Source organism: Schistocerca americana, chromosome 6, assembly GCF_021461395.2.
Source record: "Schistocerca americana isolate TAMUIC-IGC-003095 chromosome 6, iqSchAmer2.1, whole genome shotgun sequence".
NCBI lineage: Eukaryota > Metazoa > Arthropoda > Insecta > Orthoptera > Acrididae > Schistocerca > Schistocerca americana.
The window spans coordinates 397,436,459-397,447,725 of record NC_060124.1 but is presented as its reverse complement, the minus strand read 5'-3'; the positions used below and the strand labels follow the sequence as shown (position 1 = coordinate 397,447,725).

At 42.7% G+C, this 11,267-nt stretch overlaps 1 protein-coding gene across 1 annotated transcript in view; it reads right to left on the bottom strand.

The window, feature by feature from the left end:
• Positions 1-1,481: 1,481 nt before the first annotated feature.
• LOC124620167 (transmembrane protein 26) overlaps positions 1,482-11,267 on the bottom strand; it is a 97,264-nt gene continuing 87,478 nt past the window's right edge. Inside the window, exon 7 of the mRNA XM_047146836.1 lies at positions 1,482-1,620. Coding sequence (XP_047002792.1) covers positions 1,482-1,620 — 139 coding nt within the window. The remainder of the gene's footprint in view (positions 1,621-11,267) is intronic.

Here is an 11,267-nt window from a genome sequence, read left to right as displayed (position 1 = left end):
TGCAACTTCTAAACAGTTGCCTTCCGTCCACAATTACGATGTCAGAAATACAGCTCACAGCGACCAACGAAAGAGAAAGAGTTTTAGAAGCCCTTTTTTCACTTGACATCCAGTGTCAGGTGGACGTGTCCATGTCCTTCGAAACGAGCCTTTAAATCTGCAAACGTCTGCTTTCATCCCATTCTGACAATATGGATAACTGTCGACGACTGTTCCGGTATGTTTGGTCTTACAGTGGAGGCTGGGGAAGCACCTCTGTCTTTCTTGGCTCCAGACTGCATAAGTGTTCGCCAGCTTCAGTGCTAGGTGGCTATTGTGTCTGGTTGGCAAGTTGAGCGTCTCCTCTCACGTACACAACAACAAGTATGCCATTAAACATCTCTAAAAGCAGAAATCGCAGGGTTTAATTTCTTGTGAATGGGGAGGCCATGAAACCGGACGTCTTCGACCACTAAACGTTTGTATTAGGCGATGTCATACGATGCACAGAAAATGTGGTGGTATCCAACAGATACGGGAGACAGTGTTAATGCTATGTATGACAGCGGCATCAAGGTGCAGAACAAAACGAGACAAGCATCAATCAACACCGAATGGAAACGCAGGAACAGCCCATACCACTCAGCACTGACTGTGAAAACACCCTACTGAAATGTTTTGTCGACTGCTAATAAAAACAGTTACCTATGAGCCGATAGGACATAGGTAACGGACGGTCAACAAAACCCGACCGTTTCCTAAAATGAAAACGACTCTCTATTCTTTATGACTACTCCAATTTTAAGTGAAAAAGGTTGCTTTGAAGGGATATTAGTTGGCACCAGTAACAACGCTGTCTCGGCCCCGGTTCGTTGAAGAAAGGAACTACAGTGTAGAAAACAACTTCATACGCCTAGTTGCTTTAGAAATGAGAATATTTGGCGCTGTGAGTGTAAAACCTTCAACGCTGAAGACTCAAAACGCTAATTATGCCGCTTTTATTAGATTTGGGTTCTTCATTGAGAGACTAATGGCGTCCCAAAAATGTATAAACTTACATATGAAGTTTCTTGGAAGCCACTAAGCGTTCTCGTTATCAAACATTTGATAAATATAGACAGTGTTGTGTTTTAAGTAATTCCCACTTGTAACGTCACCAAATCCCAGGAAATATTTTTTTCCCTTACATGAGTTTATATCAAGTTTTTTTCCTTACTTTTGGCCGGTACTATCTCCTGTAAGAATGTGAGATGCCTTTTTGAAGTACATAGCGTAACAGCCAACAGCCACCACCTCATACGCTTGGAAATGACTAAGTAAGTATACATGAAAGCAGCTGACAGTGATTGGAAAATTTAAGTAGCATCTCCTCCTCCCCACCAGCACCTTAGATTACGTTAAACGGTTCCTGCTGAAATGAGTTGCACTGTGCGTTAGCGATCCGCTGTACACTCGGAGCCGCATATTTATCGAGACAAAGAGGGACTACAGTGGTCAGAGAGTCAGGCTGCCGGCCTGAGCCTGGTGTAGGAGAGCAGTAAGAGTCCGTCCGGAGAGACGGCGGCGTGCACGAGCGCCATGCAGACAGCCAGCACGGCGGCGTAGAGCAGCGCGAGCGCGCACAGCGCCAGCCGGTGCCGCCTGCGTCACGCGCGGGCCCCCTCCTCCAGCAGCACCCGCGCCACCTCTGCGTCCGACGCCACCGACTTCACTGCGCCAGTAGCTCCGCGACGCCGCCCACGGCTGCCGCGACTGCTGCACAACATCACAGCTTGTGTGCTATCAGCCCTCCTACATCGTCTTCAGCGCGCGCACGCACACACGCACACGCACACACACACACACACACACACACACACACACACACAAATTTAGACTCTCAGTGTTAATAGACGTGATCAGTTGTACACAGTGTGTCAAGTGATGCAGTTGACACTAGCCAATGACCTCAAGAAGGCCACTTGTAGTCCAAGATGAAGCAGCCAACCACTGCTGACAGACTTTAATGTGAATAGTTGCAAGCCTCTGCTTGAATTAAGTCTGTATACAGTCAGTTAGGTGCCATTGCACCATCAGGTAACCCACTGGGTGACTACCTTTTGTTGATGGCCACCTACCTGGTGAGCTGGGGTTTGAGCCTGGGCAATGTAGCTGCATATTGCTGTCCAACATCCCAGGTGGGTCTACGTTGTTGTTCTCCATCATCCAGAGTGGGCATACACCATTGTCATAAGTCATTCAGTTTGATCCAGCTCACTTCAGTGCGTTTTATGCCACCCCTACAGAAGCAGGCAAGGACCCAGCATTACTTTTCATTGTCGGTCACCAACAGCCAAGCTGTCTTGCTTCAGCACTCTCTTGCAGTGCTGAATCAGCACGCCAACGGCAGCCACATCACATATGTGTCACCTCCACGGTGGGTACCTTCTGATGCTAGTACACTGCTGCAACTGTGGCTCACTACCTCATGAAAGGCGACTGACCATCCATCCAGATTCGATTTTGCCACTTTAAGTTATGAATAAAGGAATTCTCAACCAGAGGTATTTTATTGATGGGCCGTCATTCGACTTCAGTCCCCCCCCCCCCCCCCCCACCACCACCACAGTCGAACTGCACTTCATCCTGATGTAGCAGCGTCCCAGTACACCCACCACCATATGGGTCAGGACATGACTATCATTTATGGTGACTATTTATTGTGTGTGATAATACTGTCGTTTCTGTTCGTCTCATTGCGTATTTCGTTTAGTTGCTTTCCGTACTGTACTGTAACAGTTCTTCCTATTTATGGTCAAAGTTTGATTGAGCTGTGTCACTTGGCAGTGATACATCATGTGAAAGCTACTTTCTTCCTTAAGTTTTGCACACCATCGTACTTCCTCCATCTCTTCATCTTCTGCTAGCGTACAGGTAAACCTGAACTATTTTCGTTGACTTGTAGGCTGGGTCATGTTACCGTTTTCTTGGTCATTCTATATTTTTCTCATTGTTACCTCACCCTTGGTATTACCCCTCTCGGAGATTGTAATGGACTTTTGCCAGTGGAAGGATCACCATTACAGTTATTCAATTACGGGTCACATGACCTGTGGTTACACTTACATGACTTTAATGTAGTGGTTGCTATTGCCTTGTGCATCCTCACGCTGTTGATCATTGCTGATCGTTCTATTTTTGCCACCCCAAGAGCAAGAGGGTGCACCGAACCTCTGTCCACCGCCCTCTTTGACAACCCAATTGGCAGAACAAGGCTGACTCCTTACAGCAGAAGTCTACGGCTGCCACTGCTGCTGATTTTTATTCTAAACTTAATTAGCGTCTGAGATCGAACCAGGAAAACTATTCCTAGCCCCAAACGCTACTCCTAGAGCATACTTAACCTCTTGAATGCTACAGAACTGCTTTCTGCATTCCGTGCTGAATATGGATTTATCACTGTACTGTATGCCAAACGCTGCTACCTGCGCTGAGAGAGGACTTCCCAGCCGCTATGAAATACTTCTCATCTAATTTTAAGAGAAATTTTCGGCTAAAGAAATTTGATTTTTGCGCGTCTTACAGTCTGGCATCTTTGCTTGATAAAGAACTCAAATTATTTATTGGTCATAATTACTGTGCTGCATCAAATTAAGTAAAGCACTGCACGAGATCAGAGAGATTGCAGTGGTAAAAACGCATTGTGTAAACGTTGAATATGGTTGATTTTAGCTCATACATTGCTGTATGTGGATAACAGATAGTGGAATTTTATTTAAAATTGAGAGCAGAACGATATCTTATTTCGTTCCCTATGTATTGATTTTTATATACGCTGGACGATCGAGCGTGGCAGGCCCGATTTCACCTATGCGCATCGGGAATCATGTGGTCGTAACAATCGTCCTATTTCATACGAGGATTTTTGCAAACGATACCACTCAAAGAGTCATACGATAAATACTCTAAACGTCTTTAGTTGCCGATATAGGGAAATAACTCGTCCAAACCAGTGTGAGAGTCGGCGGAGTTGGACGCGTAAACACGTCAACAGCGCATAAAGAATACCTAGAGACCCCGTTTAAACACGGCCTCAGCACCTGGGAGGCGGCAGAACATGACGAGGTAACTATTGCACAGCAGTCAACAGGTTAATAGCGGCTTACGTCGCTCCTGACAATGAGCTTGCTGGACTGCTCCTGCCAGCAAGGCACCAATGGCAGCCAGGCACTGTCTGTGTCCACTGCGTTGCTAGCTTCCACTGTGGAAAGCATTGTGCCTGTCAAGTCTGAAGTAGGAAACATATCACTTAGGGAGGTAGATAGAATAACCAACGAAGAGGTGCTGAATTAAGTCGGTAAGACTAGAAGAAGGGAACAGCACATAGGATACACACTAAGTCAACAAGGAATAGTCATTTAGATAGAGATACGGGCAATAATAATTGTAGCAGACAAAGACCTAACGGTAGTAAGCAGTTTCAAATCGATTTAGGCTGCAGTAACTATGCAGAATGGAGAGACTTGCACAGGATAGATCAGCCTAGAACATGACGACGACGACGACGACAAAGCTATTACAAATATATACACCCTGCTTCTTTCGTGATGTCTGCATGAAAATAAGAATTACTAGAAGCTGAATTGAAATAAACTTTTTTGAAAGCCACAAGCGGAGATTACCATGTTTAACGATCACACAAAAGCTGTAGACCCATATTTCACACCAAACTACTGTACTTAAGTTCACTCAGATGCGACCTTACCTCTCAGTCATGGTGCTCCTGGACTTCGTTTTGCTTTTCCCTCTCTTCTTGCTTTGTCCTGAATCGACCTGTAAATAATCAGATTTTTGTTTATTTATTTATTGTATTTTAGCGATTTAGCTAATTCATTTTTATGCTCTATCGTTTCCAACCGTTTTGCGAACAGTTTAGTGTACTTAGGCTGTAGGCAAACAGTTCACTACCAAAATATTCACAGAGTCACAAGACTAGAAATCACTTTTTAACGTTGTAAGGTGACTCCACCTCGTATATTCAGTCTTAGTCCAACATGATTGCTACCCAATGTAAGTGTACGATCCAACAAGAAATTTGATACATTTCTCGTGTCTCGGGAAAGATCGTGCACCCTTACAGTTACGCCCTTAACTGATATATTGTTACTAGGGAGTAACGCTGACAGGAGAAAGATGCAAGTTAACAAAACTGAGTTTAGTACGTTATTGTGTCCTTCCACAACTTCAAAATCTCCAGAAAAATGAAAGTGACAGGCTGACGTTTCTGATTGGACGGCAGTTGGATAACTGATTGAAAGTAGCATGCCGTGTAGGTATTTATAGGGGGAATTAGTCACAGTGGGTAATGTACCATTTGATAAGAGCGTTTTGCTGGGGACAAAATCCTGTGTCCTACGACAGAGACCGCCAAGAACTCTGCTCTCATGTGGTGCTCATGCAGGCACGCCAATCGCAGTCGCCAGAGTGCTCACTTTCTCCTCCTAGCCACGCTGTCTGTGCGGGAGGAGGAGAAATCTGTGTAAACACCACATGTGACAAGCAGTTTTTTATTTCATATTTCTCAAGAACTTAGCTCACAATCAAAGCAATTTTTTTAATATTATTAAATGTATTAGTTGCACATGTCGCCGGGTGCGATCTGATATTTTGTGATAAATAAGAATTTTTTCAGTCAAGATTGCGTGTTGAAATATTTTTACTTCTTCAATTAGTGTAGCTGTCATCTTAAGATCTTCTGGAAACAATATTACCACGCATAAATCACACAACAATAACGACAGCACACCCAGTTTATAAAATAAGGGTGCCACATTGGCTTGTCAGATACATGAAATAGAGTAATTAAAAAGAACTACGACCCGTGAGGAAAGGCTCCACTACGGGGCACATTCTTGGTGCTATGAACTTTTTATTTACTCTGTTTTATGTATTTGACAAGCCAATGTGGCGCTCTTATTTTATAAACTGGGCGCGCTCTCGTTTTTGTTGTGCGGCTCATGCACAGTAGTGTTATTTCCAGAAGATCTCAAGACGACAGCTAGTTTCTTTCAAAATCAATCATTGAGGAAGAAAATATCGCAACGCTGGATGTTGGCTGCAAATATTCTTAAAGTTTACTTATTTTGGCACGCTGAAGAAACGATAAGATTTGTATCTGCCACAAACTGTCTGCATGAGGGCAGAGACCGAGTGTCGTCATTCAGATTGGCACATAATGGTGACCTTTTCAGCTTCATAATTGGAAAATGGTTTCCACGGACATATTTTGATCGAAAAATTGATATCACGTTTGAATCATCGTCATGGAAAGGTGGAAACTCTTGGCAAGGAAAACAGTGTAGATGTCCTGCAGGTTATTAACGTAGAAGTGGCTTTTAAACGGGAATTACATTGTACTACGACCATTACCATCTGCAAATGCACATGGAAGCTCTCAACTGAAGTGACGAAAGTTCGCGGAGAACACCTCAAAAACAGATGTAAGGTTGACAATGTCCACAAACTTTTAGACATCTATTCCTGTAGTTCTTTCAACGCCACAGTGGACTGTTCGTACTTCCCATTTTCTCTTATGCCAGTCAGCTTAGGGAATTGGACGGTGTTTCTTGTCCTTCCCACAACGCGACTTTCTTTTAAAATACATCCACTTTCACCAAGAAATCAGGAGTAAGTTGCTTCTCACCTTGCAATTTCTTACTGGGAACGTCTGCAGTCAACTCTAATTAAAATGCATGTGTTGTAAACCATTCCAGATCCTCCGATTCTCGATCTTCCTTTCCTTTTTCCTTCTGAAATTCAACGATAGTGGGTCTTAAGTCGAAAATTCACTTTAGGTATGTCCTTTAACTTAACCAACCTACTTTCCAATAATATATAGTGTCTCCAAGCCCTTCGTTTAATTCCATCAAGGACTGTTGCAATTGCACAAAATTTGCTATTCGCATCACCAATTTCAGCACATGTTCCATGCCTGCATATTTGACACAAAGTGCTTCTTGATGTACAGAACACTGAATCCCGTAAAAATTGTCTGTCGATCATTATAATTTTTAGCCCTTTCATAGTCAACTAAATAATTAAATTCTGTTTAGCGTAGTAATGCAGTTCAATGACATTCCTGAGAAACCCTCGATTATGTGACTACATAATGCATACTGCGAGTTCTCATCCGTCCCGTCTGCGATTCCCTTTCATTTTTAAAAGATTGTCACGTTAGATCGCTAAACCGCCACTCTTTGTGCAAACAGCCATTGGACCTACGAACTTCCTTTATACTAAGAACGATGTATAAACAGCCTTTACACCAGGAGTCTGCCGAACGGAACAAAGTTGTGACGACCAAAGTAAGCAGCAGCAAACAAAGTGTCACATCACACGGATAAATGAAATGTCTCACTACACCGGGAAGAACCGAGCAGAGCCGAGCCGAGCCGAGCCGAGCCGAGAAGTACCGATTGGTTCCGACAGGTCGAGCCTCAGACAGCTTGCCGCAGAACATTGTGCACGAGTGAAGTTTTGCGTGTTTGAAGTTTCGCACGACGTGGTCGACTCTGTTTCTAAGAAGTTCAAGCCGAGAGTCGCATACATCGACAAAAAATGTACAAGAAACACAGTTACAATTTTTACGTTATAAACTTATATTCCAGTAATATTGCACACTGTTTGTTGATGGATGCGACTCCTGGCTTGAAAATCTTAGAATTACTAGATTACATCTCGTAGCCGTGGATAGAACGTCATGCCTAAGAGGAGAACAGCTGGCCCATAATGGCAGATTATATATATAAATCAAATAGCTATCCGTCCAGTCTGCAATGAATTTAAATGCATTGTTATTAGGGGGTCGGAGTGTTGTTGAATTTGATATACAGATTGTTTCAGGAATAATGCTCAATATTCAAGGTCATGAAATGAGCGGTCACTTGAAGCAAAAATGTCTAGTACGCATGGACTCTAAGATGCTTAAGAGCTATGAACAGTTGTTTATATTCACTATTGATAAACATCTCTCTTCGACTCAACAAGTGCTGATAGTTCTCGAGGTATACGTTTTACAGCCAACGTTAACTACATTTTTTTTATTCCGAATGATCAATCCTGCCACATCCCTGAATAATGAACATTCCCCCTAAGACACCCTGTGTTGAGATAGTAAGAGTTGGTCGAAGCCTATGGTCGTGGCGTGTTGTCTTAAATCCGAAAAATTCTGAACTCGGCGAGAGTTAGTTATATAGCATTTTCTGGTAATGTATGTTACATATACAACACTTCGTCTATTCCGAATTATAGGGAGTAGCTTCAGGAGCTTTGTAATGTGTTTAATTGTATTCGTGGGAAGAGGTTAGGATAGAAAGATCGCTCCTGTAGTGGAAGTGTACTTTAACTGGTATATTAAAAGTACTGCCTTCCAGTAAAAGTTGTTCATAGTTCGTTATTTTGTACGGGAAATACTAGACAAAGGCTGTGGGCATCCGTCGGAATGAAGTATTTAAGTTGCTCATAACGGTAGGCTATACCACGACTGTATAAAACGGCATTAACAAATGAGTTGTTTAACATTAAAGATACTGACTTTTCAGTAAGTAGTTAGCAACCTCGGATGCCTATTGAATTTTAAAATACGTGGGCTGATATTATTTTTGACTCATACGAATAGTTCAACGGAAAGTAAAAGACAAAAGTGTTTTTCGTTATTGTAATTTTGAGCCAATATGGTTACAGCGTTATAAAGAAAGGAGTTTGCTTGCCCGCTACAATCTTGTTGAATCAAAGGAAGTGAAAAAGATAGAAAAAAAGAGCAGGCTGAATATCCATGTTCGTGGTTTTAAATGTAAAACGTTTTAATATTCAACGCCATTTACCAATTCTTCGTAAAGCAGCTCGTGATGTTTCTCACGTTCTAGCAGCAAAATCAGGCGTAATCAAATATACGTCATCAGTTTACAAAAAGAATAGTCAGGTGAGTAATATTCAGATTAAACCTACACCACCCATCTCTAGGTGATGTTGACTAAACGGGTGCAGATTTTTTTTTTAATTTCGTTACGTACCACAGTTTAATTAGACTGTGTAACGTACAGAGAAATAAGGTCAGAGGTTCGCTGGTGTGGAATTGTAATAACAAGAGCAAATGGTTCAAATGGCTCTGAGCACTATGGGACTCAACTGCTGAGGTCATTAGTCCCCTAGAACTTAGAACTAGTTAAACCTAACTAACCTAAGGACATCACAAACATCCATGCCCGAGGCAGGATTCGAACCTGCGACCGTAGTGGTCTTGCGGTTCCAGACTGCAGCGCCTTTAACCGCACGGCCACTTCGGCCGGCTGTAATAACAAGAGCGCAGCGATTTAAAACTTTGCTGCCACCAGACGCGATATTATTGCTGGAGCAAGTAATATATGTGCACTCTCAAAATAAATGTTTGTCGACGATCAAGCAGAGAAATAATCAGCAGTACATATTAAATCTGCAACAGTAATTAGCTGACGTTCATTCGTGACAGCTGCGTAAAATAACAAAAAAATGGGTCAAATGGCTCTGAGCACTATGGGACTTAACATCTATGGTCATCGGTCCCCTAGAAGTTAGAACTACTTAAACCTAACTAACCTAAGGACATCGCACAACACCCAGGCAGAGAAAATCCCTGACCCCGCCGGGAATCGAACCCGGGAACCCGGGCGTGGGAAGCGAGAACGCTACCGCACGACCACGAGATGCGGGCTCGTAAAATAACACAAGGGTAATGATGTTTTGTTATGTCAGTCAGTCACTTGTGCAGTGTCTAGTACCAGTTAATTTGGCGCACGTGGGATCGGCTGAGTGATAAAATTGTAGGGACTGACGTAAACTAGACTAGACGCAAAAGAATTTATCCAGGACGTAGGCACGGCACCAAAAACAAGCAGTATATAGCAAGAGTACGTTACCGATTAGTCGAAAGAATAAAAATAAAGTTTTTAGTGACAGGTCATAATCTCCTTCAGTATCCTTTCCTATTTTTATGGTCTCACATTACAACGTCTATAACGCCAGATGTTTCTAAATGGCGTGTAATAAAACTCATTTCATTTTGCTTTATGTTTTCTAGTGCTGAGATTCTTACCACTTTCTTCCTTTCTTCTAACCCGTCATTTTTAACTCCAGTGGATTTACACCTTAACTAGCTTAGTACCCAGTATTGCCCGTGTGTATATTTATCCCCGTCTTCTATTAGTCCATTCCCTCCTCCCCTCTCCATGTCCATACCAACCTTTTCCCTTTCTATGTCTATTTCCTCCTCTTCTCTCCCTGTCTGTATCTTCTTCTCCCTCTCGCTATCTCTGTCCATCTCCTAATCATCCCTATCTGTGTCCACCTTCTCATTCCCTCTTGCTGTCCGTCCATCTCCTCCTCCACCCCCTCCCTTTCTGTCTCCAAGTTATCACGCTTCCCCCACAGCATTTTTTTTTTCCAGATCGTAACTAATACGTGTAGCGAATTTGATTCAAATCACTATCGTGTTTTTGGATAAGCTTTTTACCCATGGTTGGTTGGTTGTTTGGGGAAGGAGACCAGACAGCGTGGTCATCGGTCTCATCGGAGTAGGGAAGGATGGGGAGGGAATTCGGCCGTGCCCTTTCAGAGGAACCATCCCGGCATTTGCCTGGAGTGATTTAGGGAAATCACGGAAAACCTAAATCAGGATGGCCGGACGCGGGATTGAACCGTCGTCCTCCCGAATGCGAGTCCAGTGTCTAACCACTGCGCCACCTCACTCGGTTTTACCCATGGCTTTGCGTGCATACACACATGTCAAATACATTTCACTTACGTTTAACTTATCTCAAGTATTTGTACGTGTGTTTCACCTCTATCTCTACAAAATTTCACCCTTCATTTTCATTTTGGCGCAGCTCAATGTTTATGACGACGTATCTGTTGAACTATGTGCTGTACAGCCAGTGATATATGTGGCTATTGTCTTCATTCTTCATGCAGCAATTTTACTACATTAACAGCGAAAATGTAGTAAGGGATAAATTTTCTTCCTTTCTGCTTTTTGTCCGGGATGTCAGAGATAAATGTTTCTTAAAGATTTGAAATTATATGTAAAGTTTGTTGCAAGTCACTGAATGTTCTCATTCAAAAACTGGATGAATTAAGTGTGGCTATTGGTGAACAAAACTGCGTTTTCACTCCTACCGCAATTTCTTTGACACGTAGATGGTTTTTACCCTTAAAGCAATTCAATATGGAACTTGCATACATATATATATATACACACCCATTGTTGTAGTATATAA